The sequence below is a fragment of the Mustela putorius genome, unplaced genomic scaffold (assembly GCF_011764305.1).
Source record: "Mustela putorius furo isolate JIRA1106 unplaced genomic scaffold, ASM1176430v1.1 tig00000868_pilon_pilon_pilon, whole genome shotgun sequence".
NCBI lineage: Eukaryota > Metazoa > Chordata > Mammalia > Carnivora > Mustelidae > Mustela > Mustela putorius.
In genome coordinates this window covers 6,065,296-6,082,517 of record NW_025421502.1, presented here as the reverse complement: position 1 = coordinate 6,082,517, position 17,222 = coordinate 6,065,296, and the positions used below count along the sequence as shown (strand labels likewise).

Here is a 17,222-nt window from a genome sequence, read left to right as displayed (position 1 = left end):
ACTTGATTTTCTGGTCGCAGTGCTCTTTCATGTTATATAAAGGATAATACTTACTGAGTCTGAGATATTATAATTTAACATGCTCGTACTAATAAACATTTAAGTACAAAGGTAATACAAATCATTGCCTAACAAATTAAACCATCAGTAATCTTTACTGTCAAGATAATAGCGTTTATGGGCACCCGGCTGGCCCCCTTGGTAGAGCATGAGACTCTTGATCTCGAGGTCTTGAATTTGAGCCCCACGTTGCAGGTAGAGATTACTTAAAAATAAGATCTTTTTATTTTTTTTTTTTTAAAGATTTATTTATTTATTTATTTGACAGACAGAGATCACAAGTAGGCAGAGAGGCAGGCAGAGAGAGAGGAGGAAGCAGGCTCCCTGCTGAGCAGAGAGCCCGATGCGGGGCTCGATCCCAGGACCCTGGGATCATGGCCTGAGCCATGAGGCTTAAACCTCTGAGCCACCCAGGTGCCCCAAAAATAAGATCTTTTTAAAAAAAGTGTTCAGTTATATAAACACATACAAACAAGCATAGTTGGGCATCATACATATACAGGACATTTTTTAACTGGCTTTTTTTCATTGAAAGAGTATATTGTGAGCATTTTCTGAGGTCCCTGGAAATTATCTTTAAAAAATATTTTTTGGAGTTATCTGGCTGGCTCAGTTGGAAGAGCATGCAACTTGGTCTCAGAGTTGTGAGCTCAAGCCCCCTTTTGAGGGTAGAGATTACTAAAAAACTAAATAAACTTTCAAAAATAAAGTAAGAAATATTTCTTAGTAAATATAAATGTACTCTATTTAATTAGTTGCCTCCTAGCTACTAAATTGTTGTCTCCAGTATTTTCACTATTAAAGAAAGACTATGAGGCTGAATACTACTTGAGTTTTATATGAAGATTTTGTTAGAGTATTTTAATCCCTTATTTCAAATAGTAAGTGAACTGGAATCATTTTGTGCTGTGTGTAAGTTTTGTCTGACCTAAAAGAAATATTACTGCAAATAATTATGAGTATGAATTTAACAGTTTTAATAGTACCTTAAATATTTAGCCACATATTCAGTTTTTCCTTAGGAAAAATTCCTAAAAGTAAAATTATTGGGTCAAAGAGTATAAGCTTTATTTAAGTTATTAGTGTGTTTTATTTGTGTGGGGGTTTTTTGTTTTGTTTTGTTTTATCAACTATACCCTTAAAGACTCTCAAATCTTCTAGCCATCATTAAGTATTGTTGCTTTTTTTATTCTTCACCAATTTGCCAGGGAAAAATAGTGCCATATTTCACTATTACAGAAACTACATTTCTAAGTTATTTTTCAGGGAAAAAAAATCTAATTTTAAAATAAATTGGGGCAAGTATATTTTTTAAACTCGTCAAGTTTAGCTGTCACTCAGTTCATCGATCCATTGCAGTCCATTATAGAATACTGAGGGGTTTGGAACACAGGAGAGTAGTTATGTGTTACTGAAGTCTTCAGTGCAGTTTTGTTTTGTTTTTCTCATTTAACTCCTTGAAATATTCTTTATCTGCTTGGGACTCAAAAGCTTAAATGCCTGTGCTGGTTTACATATTTCTTCATACTGGAGTAAACTCTAATACAGTAATTTTACACTATAATTAAGAGGATTGAAACATTTTGTTTTGTAACGTAGGATAGTAATGAAGAACTTGAAGCCTGGCTCTTAGATTTTTAACTCCTCTCAGTTGCCACCTTCGCAGCTCAAGTGTCCTTCACCAGTGGGAAAAGCCTTCTTTAACCTCTGACTCTTAAACATCTTTACGAACAGTGTACAGTGGTGGTTAACAGCACTCAATCAGGGGTCAGACTTGGCAGGTATATCTTCCAGCATCTACCACTCAGTAACTATGTAACCGGTCATTCCTTAATCTAGTTTTTGCCTCAGTTTCCTCACCTGTAAAATGTAGGTAACTTTAATTTGCATAAAACATCTCGAACAGTGCTTTTTAAGTGCTTTATAAATATTAGCAATTATTAGTATTTTTAAAGGATCTGTGCCAACTATCGACATTTAAAAAACTTCCTTAGTTTGATAGGAAGATGAAGGATAGCCTCTTCATTATTGTAAGAGAGACGTAGAAATATGTGTCCAGTGCAAGGTTTCTAGCTCTTACTTTATGACCTGTTGACTTAGGTTGTACAACATCTTGGCCCTGCAACTGATTTTTATAAGAAACTGGCTTTAGATTGCTCAGGGCAGCAGACTGCAGTGGATCTGTTCCTTTTAAGTTCACAGTATTCTGATCTTGCTTCTCTAGGTAAGGAGATATCGTCATGTTCATCTGTTTACATAAACGCTTTTAGCATGTAGTCAAATTTAAACTCTTTATTAAGAGTTCTCAACATTTGGGGGTAAAAAGCATGTGAATAAGATAGATATAATCTGTGAAAATTACCAGTAAACTGTAAAGCACTATACATATCTAAAACGCTATTACTCTTTGTTTTTAAAATCTAATTCCTTAAAAAAAAAAAAAAAATCTAATTCCTTTACCATTTTGCTTAATAGTAAACCTTATCACATACTTTACAAATAGTTGTGTTTGCTCAGATTTATGTATTATCCTTTTGACTGCTTAGGTTTTCTCATTATGACAGATTTTGTTCATGACATAGAATCTCTTCTATTGTTGGACAAGTAAGATATTACTGGGTATTATTACAGGATAGTCTTATTTCTGTAGCTAATACTTATTCCTGTTTCTCTCTGAAGCTTGCATGTCCAAGTACTCCGCAGGGTGCATCTATTATTACCCGTCTTTCCACTATACTCACAATCCTTCACAAGCAGAAAAGTTACAAAAAGACCTAAAACGGTATCTCACAAGAAAAATTGGATTTGAAGCGGTTATGAGAATAAGGTGTACGAAAGGTATGAAAGTTAGGCTTTATATTATATACTTTCGTCAAAATTAATTGCCAATGACTACCTGTAATGATCCTTCATTGTGAAGAACTTTCTGCCTCATCCAGGTAGCTGTAAGCTCTTTTAAATATATGTAGTTATTGAATAATCACTGCCCAGTTTTTTAAGTAATTTGAATAAATAAGCAAAAGTAATGTTTGCTTTATTAGGAAGAACTTAAGAGAAAGCCACATTAGAGGTGATTTTAGAAGGAGAATTAGAGGAGTGAGGAAGACTGTAAATGAAAATTGTCTGATGAATGATCTTTGCCTTCATAATCATTCAGTTAGTCTTTAGTTTACCTCAGTTTCATGTGAATGTTTGCTGAAGGGAATCTCCTTTCTAATTTATAATATAATTCTTAAAAGAGTTACACAGTAACTACCATTTGTTTCATATGAGAATGTATAAGATCAGTTATCAATACAAGTTAAATATCTACTTTCCCTTTTATATAACCTGTATTGTTTTTTCTGAACTGATATTTAGAACCTCTGCTAACACACCAGTCCTACTCTCCAGTTATCCTTTTGATTCAAAAATCAGAGATGGGTTTTACTTTAAAAAGTAACTTTAGCCTGAGATAAAGATACTTTTGTTACTTCATCTTTTATAAAAAGTTTTCTCTTTCCTAGGTCTTTCAATGCACACTTTTCATGGAAACTTCTTTGTCCGTTCCACTGATTTGTTATCCCTTGCCAACATCAATCCTGATGCTGGATTTGCAGTACAATTGTCAATAGAAGAAAATTTGACAGATACTTCCTTAGTGTGCTTTCAGACAGCCCTGTTATATACATCAAGCAAAGGTAATGTTAACAGACAGGAAATAAAATCAGTAGTAGTTTTCCCCTCCTTTTACATGCTAGGGAAATGGGGAGAGAGAATGAACGAACATACAGTGGGAGATAAATGGAATTTGCATAGTTAATCAAATATGCGTTCTGTTTTTGTTGTTGTTTTTTTTAACTCATTTTTGAATCTTTAGTATCTTTTTTGACTCGTGGAAGTCATGTATTCTCAGGGTCATATGTGTCTGGTAAACTCATGCTAAATCCAGTTATGTCATCCTTAGCAGCATTTTTTGCCCCATAAATAAAAAATTCTACCTAGCACATAAGGCACATATTAGTTATTTGACAGTCAAGTTTTCTGACCTTTTGCTATGTTGGATGTAATTTGGAATGATCGATATTAAACTAAAAACCAGAACCTAATGTTCAGCTATATACAAAATACAATATAGGTTCATAGTCCACAGATTTGGAGAGTGTTTTATTTCTCTTTAAAACATGTTACTTGAGGGGTACCTGGGTGACTTAGTGAGCTAAGTCTCTGCCTTCAGCTTGGGTCACGATCTCAAGGTCTGCGATCGAGCCTTGCATTGGGTTCCCTGCTCAGCGGGGAGCCTGCTTCCCCCCTGTCTTTGCCTGCCTCCTCTCTGCCTACTTGAGATTTCTCTGTCTCTGTCAAATAAATAAAATCTTTAAAAAAAAAAAAAAAGTTTTACTTGCAACACTTTGTATTCACATTTCAGAATTTTATGGGTGACTTAATCCAATCAGAATAGTAATTTGAGTAATGTTTTGAACTGTTTGCTTTATTTCTGTCTTGGCCTGATGTGTTTCTGCAATGATGTTGCTTCCTCCTTCTGTATAGGTGAGCGGAGAATTAGAGTGCACACGCTGTGTTTGCCAGTAGTAAGCTCACTCGCAGATGTATATGCGGGAGTGGATATACAGGCTGCCGTCTGCCTCCTGGCAAACATGGGTGAGTGAAAATGTGAAGGAACAGGTGAAAGGTGGTTTTCTGTCCTAAAAACTGAAACCTGGGCATTTCATCCAAATCCCTACTTAGAAGATACATACGTTCTCCATTTTCATTTACAGCACTGTGAATTGGACTGTTCTTATAATTCTTGTTAATGCGTTAGTTTAAAAATCTTTGAGGGCTTCATAATCACTGAAAGCTGGTAACAACCCAAATGTCCTTCAACTGGTAAAAGTAGGAACAAACCATGGTATATCCATACAGTGGAAATACAACTCAGTAATAAAAAGAAATGAACTGATGCTATGTCAGTAGACAAGAATGACTCTCACAAGCATTATGCTAAATGAAAGGAGTTTTACATTCATATGACCTTCTGGAAAAGGGAAGATTATAGGGATGGAGAACAAACAGATTGTTGATTATCAGGGTTAAAGGTAGTGGGATTTTACCACAGTGGGGCAATACCACTGGATATTTTGGGGGTAATGGAACTGTTGTATATTTTGATTATGGTAGTGACTATATGGCTGTGTGTTTGACATATAATCACTGTACAATTATACCCCAAAACATAAATTTTATTGTGTGTAAATTTAAAAAAATTATTTTGGGGAATCGTATAACATTGAATGTTTGGTTTTCAGTGAATTTTCTCTTGGGGCATGAAATGAACTTTATTTTTCATACAGCCCTAGAGAAAAATAGTCATTGTTATTCATTTTGGGAAAATTATAATAGCATTTACAAAAGTATGCCAATTTTTAATTATTTTTTATCTATATTTCAAATTCAGTATATTATAACTGATTGTTTTTCAGTGTAGTTTTATTTTTGATACTTGAGCATATCTGTAGGCTATCTTTAGCTTAATAAAATATGTACTTAGAAGAAAATAAGTTTCACACTGATATCTGGCTTTTCACTGTCTGTTTGAGAACCTATGTTCAATTGCCCTCTTTGTTTCCTTGACCCGGGAATGCTTTGACAAAGAAGATTTCAGAGGATCACAAGGGATAACTCAGATTGTAGAACTTACATTGTTTATGCAGAAAAAAAATGATATTTTATACATGTGACTTCTACTGGAGTAACTGCACCATCCCTAGAGCTTTCTCAGATGTAAATGGTTGATATACATTCTCTAATATCAATGGCAGTTAAGTGGTTTCAGATGTAAAGAGATGAAGAAAAAAGGATCCAAAATAATCTAGATCTGCTCTGATTGTGAGAATTAGCCAGATTCATTTCCTAAAAATTGTGTAATGAGCAGACACTTGGAAAATGAAGGGGCAAGTAAAATGTTAGTTTTCTCTCCTAAAAGTAGAATTTTTGTTGGTTTCTTAAATAATGCGTGTAAATTTTATCCCTTGTAGCATTCATTGGAGTCTGGTGGTTAAATCCATGTTCACTGTGATTGCGTTACAGCTGTTGATCGGTCTGTCTCGTCCAGCCTGTCAGATGCAAGAGATGCCTTAGTGAATGCTGTGGTGGACTCCCTGTCTGCATATGGCTCAACTGTCTCAAATTTACAGCACTCCGCACTGATAGCACCCAGCTCCCTCAAGCTCTTTCCCCTCTACGTTTTGGCCCTTCTCAAACAGGTAGCTCTCTGTCTACACTGGTACATTTCATACATGTATCAGGTGCATTACATACCTTCTCAGTACATAGATGAAATGAAATCCAGGTTTTCTGGGGTTTTTAATAATTAACTAGATAGTTTTACTACTTAGCATTGGAAAAGTTTTTGAAAAACAATAGCCAGTAGAAAAAAGTATATAAAAACAAATGATGACTGTCATGAAGCCACATGCTCTCACTCTTCAGTATGTGGGAGCAGCTTGAATAATAGTGTGCTTATAGCACAGTCTTAAAAATGTATGTGCTTCTGGAAGGAGACTCTAAGGAGAGGATTTACTGTCCATCAAACATCTTTCCAAGTCTCAGGCACGTAATAGTTGTTATATATGCATCATCCTATTTAATCCTTACAGCAGCCTAGAGAGGTATTTTTTTCTCTGTTTTTCTTAAGATAATATAGCTTTGAGAAGCTAAATAACTAGCTCACATATCTGCCTATTGAATGTCAGAGCTGAGAATTCAATCCAGGTCTATTCGAAGGCCGTGCTTTTTCCATACTGTGATGGTATATATATTTGTTTTGATATTTGTCTACATTTATGTTTTATTTGAAAAATACGGTGTTGTTTTTGTTGTTGTTTTATAGAAAGCATTTAGAACCGGTACAAGCACACGCCTCGATGATCGTGTATATGCCATGTGTCAGATAAAGTGTCAACCGCTTGTTCATCTGATGAAAATGATTCACCCCAACTTATACAGGATAGACAGATTGACAGATGAGGTATAATTTTTTTAGTGTACTTGAAATTTTTGTAATTTAAATATATTTGAGTGTCTTGATTCTACAGCTAAGCTACTAATGTATTAGTAACAATTTTTTACATCTGCTTATTCCCTATGATAGTAATAATACATTAAATAAGGACACTAGCTATGAATTTGGTTGAATAATAGGACTGTCAGATACTGTCTGTGGTTATGGAGTTTTCAGAAATATGGGAAGTAATTCACCTTGTGATTTGGTTATAATATTTATTACAAAGTAAGTTGTAGAGTGGACATTTCCATTTATATTTTGTAGATACTGGCTGTTCTTAATGTGATCAGAGTATAATTTTTAATTTTGTTGGGTTCTTTTTTTTTTTTTTTTTAATGATTTTATTTATTCATTTATTCATTTGAGAGCGAGAGAGTAAGCATGCACAAGTGGGGAAAAGGGGAGGAGGGAGAAGCAGACTTCCCTGCTGAGCAGGGATCCTGTCTGACTCAGAGCTCAGTCTTGGGACTCTGGGATCATGACCTGAGCCATACAGGTGTCCTGTTTTGTTTTTAATTCCAGTATAATTAACATATAGTGTTATGTATTAGTTTCAGTATATAATATAGTGCTTTAGTAATTCTGTATATTACTCAGTGCTCATCATGATAAACGTACTCTTGGTCCCCTTTATCCACCCCCCCACCCACATCCCCTCTGGTGACTGCCAGTTCTCTATAGTTAAGAGTCTGATTTTTTGGTTTGTGTGTGTGTGTTCATTTGTTTTGTTTCTTAAATGCCACATGTGAGTGAGATCTAAACGGTATTTGTCTTTCTCTGACTGACTTATTTCACTTAGCATTATACCATCTACATCTATCCATGGCGTGGCAAGATTTCATTCATTCTTATGGCTGAATAATTTTCCATTGTGTGTGTGTGTGTGTGTGTGTATACACCATTTTTTCTTTATCCATTCATCTGTTGATGGATACTTGGATTACTTCCGTACTTTGGCTATTGTAAATAATGCTCCAGTAAACATAGGGGTACATATGTCTTTTGGAATTAGTGTTTTTGTATTCTTTGGGTAAATACAAATTAATAGTGCATATTGTAATTCTGTTTTTAAGTTGAGGAACTTCCATATGGTTTTCCACAATGGCTACACCAGTTTGCATTCCCACCAAGAGCACATGAGGGTTCCTTTTTTCTCCACCTTCTTGCCAACATTTGTTGTTTCTTGTGTTTATTTCAGCCATTCTTACAGGTGTGAGGTGGTAACTCATGTGGTTTTGACTTGCATTTCCCTGATAAGTGATGTTGAGCATCTTTTCATGAGTCAGGTGGCCATCTGGATGTCTTTGGAGAAATGTCTGTTCATGTCTTTTGCCCATTTTTAATTGGATTATTTGGGTTTTTGTTGTCGTATAAATAATTGTATAAATTCTTTATATATTTTGGATATTAAACCTTTTCGGTTTATTGGATATATCTTCTCCCATTCGGTGTGCTGTCTTTTCATTTGGCTGATTGTTTCCTTTGCGGAGCAGAAGCTTTTTATTTTTATGTAGTCCCAGTGATTTATTTTTGCTTTCAATACCCTCACCTTAGGAGACCTTCTAGAAAAACGTTGCAATGGCCAGTGTCAGAGAAATTACTGCCAGTGCTTCTCCTCTAGGATTTTTACAGTTTCAGATCACATATTTGGGTTCCTGTTTCATTCTTTTGTGTGTTGCCGCAACACTATTTGTTGAGGAGCCTGTCCTTTCCCATTACATATTCTTGCCTCCTTTGTCAAAGATTAATTGACCAAATAATCATGAGTTTATTTCTGGGGTCTCTCTTCCATTCCCCTGATCTATGTGTCTGTTTTTGTGCCAGTATCTTATTGTTTTGATTATTATTGCTTTGTAAGATATCTTGAAATCTGGGGTTGTGATACCTCCAGTTTTGTTGTTCTTTTTTCCAAGATTGCTTTAGCTATTTGGGGCTTTTTGTGGCTCCATACACATTTTAGGATTATTTGTTTTATTTCTCTGGAAAATACTGTGGCTATTTTGATACTGATTACATTAAATCTGCAGATTGCTTTGGATAGTATGTACATTTTAGCAATATTTATTCTCCCAACCCATGAACGTGGAATAGCTTTCCATTTGTTTGTGTCATCTTCAGTTTCTTAGTGTGTTATAGAGTTTTCAGAAACAGGTCTTCTACATCCTTGGTTAAGTTTATCCTTAAGTATTTTATTGTTTTGGGTGTAATTGTAAATGAGGTTGTTTTCTTAATTTCTCTTTCTGCTACTTAATTATTAGTGTATAGAAACACAACAGTTTTCTGTATATTGATTTTTTGTCCTAGAACCTTACCAGATTCATTTATCAGTTCTAGAATTTTTTGGTGGTGTCTTCAGGGTTTTCTTTCTTTCTTTCTTTCTTTAAGATTTTATTTATTCATTTGACACAGAGAGAGAGAGATCACAAGTAGGCAGAGAGGCAGGCGGGATGGGCAGGGGGTGGGGGTGAGCAGAGAGCCCAATGCGGGCTTTATCCCAGGACCCTGGGATCAGGACCTGAGCTGAAGGCAGAAGCTTAACCCACTGAGCCATCCAGGCATCCCTTCAGGGTTTTCTGTCTTGTCATCTACAAGTAGTGAAAGTTTTACTTCTTCCTTACTGATTTGGTTGCCTTTTATTTTTGTGGTTGCTATCTGATTGCTGTGCATAGGACTTCTAGTACAAGTGGTGAGAGTGGGCATCCTTGTCTTGTTCCTGATCTTAAGGGGAAGGTTCTCAGTTTTTCGCCATTAAATATGATGTTAGCTGCGGGTTTTTCATATATGGCCTTCATTATGTTGAGGTATGTTCTCTCTGATATAAGTGCAGTTTTGATTATATTATAAACCAGATCTGATGTCCAACAGTTATTTTTAATATGCAAATGTGTAGTGTCTTTTCTTCCTAGAGTAAAACTACTCTTTGGAATCTTCTGTATTTTGCTCCTTGAGAAATGTAAAAGAGTAGCTTGCTTTTCAGAAGATTTAATAATCGTACTTTTAACGTATCTGATCTCAGAAAGGAAGAAAGTGGGCAGATCATTTTACATATTCATGTTTTTATCTTTGTTTTTTAAAGATTTTATTTATTTATTTATTTTAGAAAGAGAGAGAGCATGCACAAGCAGGGCGAGGCAGAGGGAGAGGGAGAGATCTCAAACAGACTCCTTGCGTAGCACAAGCCTCATGCAGATCCCAACATAGGGCCTGATCTCTTGACCTGAGATCACCACTTGAGCCAAAACCGAGAGTCAGACACTTAGACCAACTGAGCCACACAGGCGCCCCATCGTGTTTTTATCTTTGTAACTTGAGTACATTTGAGTGTCTTGATTCTATAGTCAAGGTGGTAGTGTATTATCAGTAACTTTTTGCATCTTACAAAATTCTCTAGTGTCGTTTTTCAGTATTTTATAAAGAACTAGTAGCCCTTATGTTCCACACTGTGCTGATAGTTGTATAAGCTCACTCCATCTTTTTTTTTCCCCCCCAGGGTGCAATACATGTTAATGACAAGGTTGTACCTCAGCCACCTCTTCAAAAATTGTCTGCAGAGAAACTGACAAGAGAAGGTGCTTTCCTTATGGACTGTGGCTCTGTAAGCACCCTCTACTCATAAAGTTTAACACTGTTCCAGCGGGCAAAAGGAGAAACACGTATGATCATAGATCAGGCAGTGAAAGGTGAAATAAGGAATAGAGAGGCAATAAATTAGTCCCTGGCACAAGAGGTCAATTTATTTTAGACTTTTCTAGTTGGATATCGTTTTATTTTCATGGATTATTTATTGTATGGATAATGTATACTTGATAGAATAGTAAAGAAATGAGTTCTGTCTTTAAGGATTTTACCATTTAGAATCCCAAATTCAAAGGGACCTCAGTAGTCTATCAGTTTCAACTTCTGTCCTTTGCCTGAAATGCCAGTAATAATTAGGAGTTTAGGAGAAGTCACTGGGCAGGATGGTGGTGAAAGGGTATCAGAATGGTCAAGATGACTTCATAACTGATACCTTTTGAGCAGGAAAAGGGTGGATGTGGGAGAGCCCATTAGTTAAAATAGACAATAACTGAAAAAGTGGATAGGGAAAATAGTAAGTCTTGGCTAAAATACTTGGTTATCTTGGCTAAAATACTACCTTCTAAAGGGAAAAAAAGATAGAAGATGGTAAAATATAGTTTATGGGAATTCTTGAAATTTAAGCTAAGAAGATGTGAAGCACTCTAAAATTTCAGATTAGGGAGTTTTAATATTTTGTGTTTTTTTTTTTTTCATTTTAGGTTTTTTACATTTGGATTGGAAAAAGCTGTGACAATCACTTCATAGAGGATGTACTCGGGTATCCTAATTTTGCATCAATACCACAGAAAATGGTCAGTGCCTTTTACAGTTTTAAGTTTTTGTATGCTTGTTTGTTTAAAATTTTTAGTGAGCTAAAATTCACACACTTCACCATTTCAGTTGTCATAAAGTATACAACTGTGGTACAATAATCACCAGTATTTTAATTTCAGACCATTTCTGTCACACACACCCCCAAAAAAACCTGTATTCCAAATTCCCCTCCTCCTTTCCCCTGGCAACCACTAATTACCTTCTGTCTCTCTGGCATTGCCATTTCATGTTATGGAATTATGGAATTCCATAATATATGGCCTTTTGTGTGTGTTTGTTTGTTTCACTTCCCATGATGTTTTTAAAGTTCATATTGTAGCATGTATGAGTACTTCATTCTTTTTTATGACTAAGTAGTAATTAAACAGTTAGGCTACATTTTTAAATCCAGTCATTCATTCATGAATATTGGGTGTTTTTCATTTTGGGGCTTTGTGAGTAGTATTAGTATGAACAGTTTATGTGCAAGTGTTTGTGTGAACACACGTTTTCGGTTCTCTTGGGTATATACCTAGGAGTAGAATTGCTGGGCCACATGGTAAACTGTGTTTAACTTTTTGAGAAACTGCCAAAATGTTTTCCAACAACTTTAACTTCTGATTTAAGTTATTTTATTGATAATAAATGTAATTTTTTCAGTGGACATTTATTGTATGTTTATTAACCAATACCAAAGAAATATGATCCTAAAATAGTTCTCTGTAATTAATAGGAAAGGCCTACTTTACCGTTGGATATTGTAGATCTGTCCTTCCTCCGGAAGTTAATTTAAAATCAATGTAATTTTTATCACATTCTGATTGTGATATTGCTATTTCAAAATCACAGTTGTTTGCAAATAGCAAACAATTGCTGTTGTCTATTTCTGGGTTTTTTTTTTATATTTGACACAGTAATTCCAGAGTTCACTTCTAAGACTCAGCAAATGAAGTTAATAAGGAGAAGTTTGAAAAGAGGGAAAAAACTCAGCAAATGGGAAAAGCATATGAAAAAGAAGTTCTAAATAAAATAGTAAACTTTATTTTAGTGCTGTAGTTATTTAAACACTGTGATACTAGCTTTATGAACATATCAGCAGAACAAAACAGAGGTCAGAAATGGATCTAATTCATGAAAAATAGAATGTGCTAATGAATATATTTAAAGAAAAAATACTAGAAAAATAATCTTTATTGTATTAAAATGGATAAGGCCTTTGTAAGTCAGTGATGAAAAAGATTAATAAATCTGATAGCATTAAAAACTAAAGTATTTCTATGTGGTAAAATAAATAAAGCCAAAAGATGGTCAACAAAATCAGAAAGTTACCTGTAGCTCAGGACTGAGAATGAGCTAATTTTTCTAGTATAAAAAGTTGTCTTACAAATCTTTCAGAAAAAGACACCCTGGTCCCCTCAGAAAAAAAGGAAAAGAAAAATGGGCAAAGGATTTGAATAGACAATTTACAGGGGGGAAATATAGTAGTAGCCATATGAAACAATGTTCAGGCTCACTCATAATTAAGAAGACAAAATAACAGTAAGTAAAGCTTTTCTATTTAAATTTTTTTGTTTTACATGCTGTATTTTGAGTGATTTAGTTTATTAATTTGGCTTTGGAAACATATAAATGTTTCCTCCCATCATATAAATTCATATACAAAAATATTTATTTCTATTTTGTAATATGTATTTATTCAATTTATAAAATACATAAGAATAAACTCTTAAGGGCGCCTGGGTGGCTCAGTGGGTTAAGCCGCTGCCTTCAGCTCAGGTCATGATCTCAGGGTCCTGGGATCGAGTCCCGCATCGGGCTCTCTGCTCAGCAGGGAGCCTGCTTCCTCCTCTCTCTCTCTCTGCCTACTTGTAATCTCTCTCTGTCAAATAAATAAATAAAATCTTTAAAAAAAAAAAAAAAGAGAAGAAGAAGAAACTCTTAAGTCTTTAAAAAGAATCTTGCATGTAGTTTTTAAATGTATTTACACATCCACACCGTTCTTTAAAATTCCTTACCCTTACCTTTTTTCTTAAGTTTTTATTTTGATTCCATTTAGTTAATACACAGTGTTATATTAGTTGCAGGTGTGCAGTGCAGTTCAGCACATCCGTACATAACCAGGTGCGCATCACAAGTGCGCTCCTTAACCCCCATCCCTTATTTCACCTCCCTACCCTACCTGCTGGTAACCATCAGTTTGTTCTCCATAGTCTAGAGTCTCTGTGGTCAAAAGTCTATTTCTTAGTTTCTCTCTCTCTCTCTCTCTCTCTCTCTCCTTCTCTCTTTTCCCGCTTTTCTTGTTTGTTTTGTTTCTCAAATTCCATTGCAGAGTGAAATCATTTGGTATTTGTCTTTCTCTGATTATTTTGCTTAGCATTGTACTTTCTCCATGTTGTTGGAAATGACAAGATTTCATTCTTTTTTATGGCTGAGTAATATTCCAGTGGGGGTATATATATATATATATATATATATATATATATATATATATATATTATTTATAAGTGAGAGAAACATATATATAATTTCTTCTTTAACCATTCATCAGTCAGTGGACACTTGGGCTACTTCCCTATCTTGGCTATGGTTGATGCTGCTGCTATAAATAGGGATTCTTGTAGCCCTTTGAATTAGTGTTTTTGTATCCTTTGGGTCAGAACCTAGTAGTGCAGTTGCTGTGTTGTAATGTGGTTCTATTTTTAAGTTTTTGAAGAGCCTCCATACTGTTTTCCACAGTGGCTGTCTAGTTTGCATTCCCACCAACAAGTATGAGAGAATTCCCATCTCCCACCCTCACCAACACCTGTTGTTTCTTGTGTTGTTGATTTCAGCCATTCTGACAGATGTGAGGTGACATCTCATGGCGGGGGGGGGGGGTATATCTCATTGTAGTTTGATTTGCATTTCCCTTGCCCTTAAATTTTAGGGACTAACGGAAACACACAATTCTCTGAGAATAACTGTTTTTAGAAGAGGATGGAGTCTATAACTGTTGGGTAAATTTAGAAGTTAGTGATAACCCCCTTCATTTGCATGTTTCCTTTAGATGAAACTAAAAGTACAGTACAATACCATTGACATACTAATCATTGTGTATGTTTTATTGACTTAGTTAGAAAAAATATAATATGCAGGCAAAATATCAGTGACATACTTATCATTAAACATGTGTTGGGGCACCTAGGTGGCTCAGTCAGTTAATCATCTGACTCTTGCTCTCACCTGAGGTCATGATCTCAGAGTTGTGAGATTGAACCCTGCATTGGGCTCCACACTGGGTGTGGAACCTACTTAAGATTTTCTCTTTTCTTCTCCCTTTCTCTCTCCTTGCTCCCCTTCCTCCTGCTTGTGCATGTGCACACACACACTCTCTCTCTAAAAATGAATGAATGAAACATATTTTATTAACTTATCCAGAAAAATATAAACAGATTTGTGAACAATTTGAATTTCCCCCTTTTGGTTGCTGCTTTAGGTCTAGGAATAGAGTGCTGGCAGTTGGTTGGTGGTAACAGGAATGAATCATGATTTAGTTCTAATATTGCTACAGTCCATAAGAAAGGAAGTAATTTCCTAATTGTATTACTTTTACCAGACTCATCTTCCAGAGCTAGATACACTTTCATCAGAAAGAGCAAGATCCTTTATAACTTGGCTTAGAGACAACAGACCATTAAGCCCAATTCTTCACGTGGTAAAGTAAGTACTTCTGTAACTTAATTATGAAATTGTCTTATCCTGTGCAGTCTGTGTGAAACTGCATGTCTTCAAAGCAAACCTTAAATAATATTATGAAAACATATACTAATAGGAGAATGCTGTTAATTGGTTAATAGCCATGTTCCATTTTCCTAAAGCCCCCACGTGTTAGTAATTGTTTAAATATATACTCTGTAATGATGTGCATTTTTAGACAAATAACCCCCCTTTTTTTTTCATTTCAGAGATGAGAGTCCTGCCAAAACAGAATTTTTTCAACATTTGATTGAAGACCGAACAGAAGCCGCATTCTCTTACTATGAATTTTTGCTTCACATTCAGCAGCAGATTTGTAAGTGAAGTGGAATAAAATTTGAATATGAAGAAAAAGACCCATAGCCTAGGTAAAGCATAATCTGTCAGGAAAGCACATCTAGGATATTTGAAACGAAGGCATTTGCTGTTACAAGACAGAGTGCGTAGAGTGTAGCACCCTGAGGCTTTGGCAAAAGGTGAAGGGGAAGAAAGAACTTGACAGGTTTTCTTCAGCCTGAATTAATGGTATTTATGATGCTGTTTCACCGAGTCCACTTTGAATTGGTTTCTGCACATTTCCAGTAGTGCGGCAGTGCAAGCCGGCACATTTAGGTAGCTCTGTGGAATGATAACGTCATAATGTCAAATTAAATCAATTCCTTTTTCTGATAATTGATAGAAACTCTTCCGGACTTGAACTCTGTCTGACAAGAGATGCCAAAAGGCAGTGGTACCGTGTTACTTGTTTATATGAATTACTTTTTAACAAGGAATGATTTGTATTCATGAATTCAATATTTTCCCTGTAAAAAAAAAAGTAGCATTTCAGTACATGAACTATAGAAAAATATATATATAATGTACATAAATGTTACATTTGTAAAGAAAATGTAAAAATGTAACTACAAAATACAAATTGCTTAAACTGAACTGCATTGTTGGATGACAACTCCTTTTGTCACAGTTCAAGAATGAGGTTGACTAATGCGTGTTATGAATTGAGTCCACGAAAGAAATACAAAACTCTTTGTAATTCTGTTAAATCTTTTATGTGGATTTATTTATGATCAGCCTACTAATTAAAAATATTTTGCTTGACAATATTTGGTGTTTTTTTGTTGTGGGGAGGGTTGGTGTTACTTCTGCATATAGGATATATTGAGTTTACTACTTGAATTTAGTAGTATTTGAATCCATTCGTTTTTATTAGTTTCTGGACATTACCAAGTACTCATTCTGTTTGTATTCTTAAAAAACCAGTGTCACTTTTAAAATACATACGAGTATTGACTAGGTATAATCTTAATTTGCCTTTCTCAGTTAAATTGGGCATTTTTTTCTGTACATTCATAGCAAGAAAATTTTCATGACATATGTGACTCTTCTATTTAATTGACTGTTATGATTATCATCTTGAATTTTGAGAGTGATTTTATTCTAATGAGAAAAGTCTCTCATTTGCTAACAGCATATTTAGTATAAAAACTATTAATGATCTATTAGATTGTGGAATGGAATTCTGTTTTATAAGTATGAAAGTCCTATCAATTCACTTTGAAAGGAACAAGATTTTTGGTGTGTGTAGTGAGTGATTTTTACTGGTTTTGTGTTTGGTGGTATTTTCTTTAGATAAAAATAAAAGTACTCTCTCACATTCCCTGATGGAAATGAGAGGTTAAATGACTCACCCTAAATGACATTACTAATTAGTGACAGAGCTAATGGTAAAAGCCAAATGTTCTCCCCACCCACCGCCTACTCCCCTCCTGCCCTCATCCCAGGACTGTATTTGTCTCTGTACCATGCTGCCTCCAGGAAGAGTGAATCTTACTGAACATTAGGGAAAACTACAACACTCTTAAGGACAGCTAAATACTGTAATTTTATAACAAAAAGTGTCATGTTTCTATTTTAAGAAAAACAAAAATCTTTTGTCTGGATATTTTGTTTTTCATTCAATAAATATTTATAGGCACTTAATACTTGTCAGACTTTGTTCTAGGCACAAAAC

General features: G+C 35.0%; 1 protein-coding gene across 6 annotated transcripts in view; it reads left to right on the top strand.

The window, feature by feature from the left end:
- Positions 1–16,314, top strand: part of SEC24B (SEC24 homolog B, COPII coat complex component) — a 94,780-nt gene extending 78,466 nt beyond the window's left edge. For all 6 annotated transcript variants that reach the window (XM_013054000.2, XM_013053996.2, XM_013053999.2 and 3 more), the window contains 10 exons: positions 2,161–2,284; positions 2,740–2,898; positions 3,567–3,740; positions 4,591–4,701; positions 6,130–6,305; positions 6,932–7,069; positions 10,596–10,700; positions 11,383–11,475; positions 15,072–15,175; positions 15,421–16,314. In XM_013054000.2, coding sequence (XP_012909454.2) covers positions 2,161–2,284; positions 2,740–2,898; positions 3,567–3,740; positions 4,591–4,701; positions 6,130–6,305; positions 6,932–7,069; positions 10,596–10,700; positions 11,383–11,475; positions 15,072–15,175; positions 15,421–15,535 — 1,299 coding nt within the window. In that variant the 3' untranslated portion in view covers positions 15,536–16,314. The remainder of the gene's footprint in view (positions 1–2,160; positions 2,285–2,739; positions 2,899–3,566; positions 3,741–4,590; positions 4,702–6,129; positions 6,306–6,931; positions 7,070–10,595; positions 10,701–11,382; positions 11,476–15,071; positions 15,176–15,420) is intronic.
- Positions 16,315–17,222: the final 908 nt, after the last annotated feature.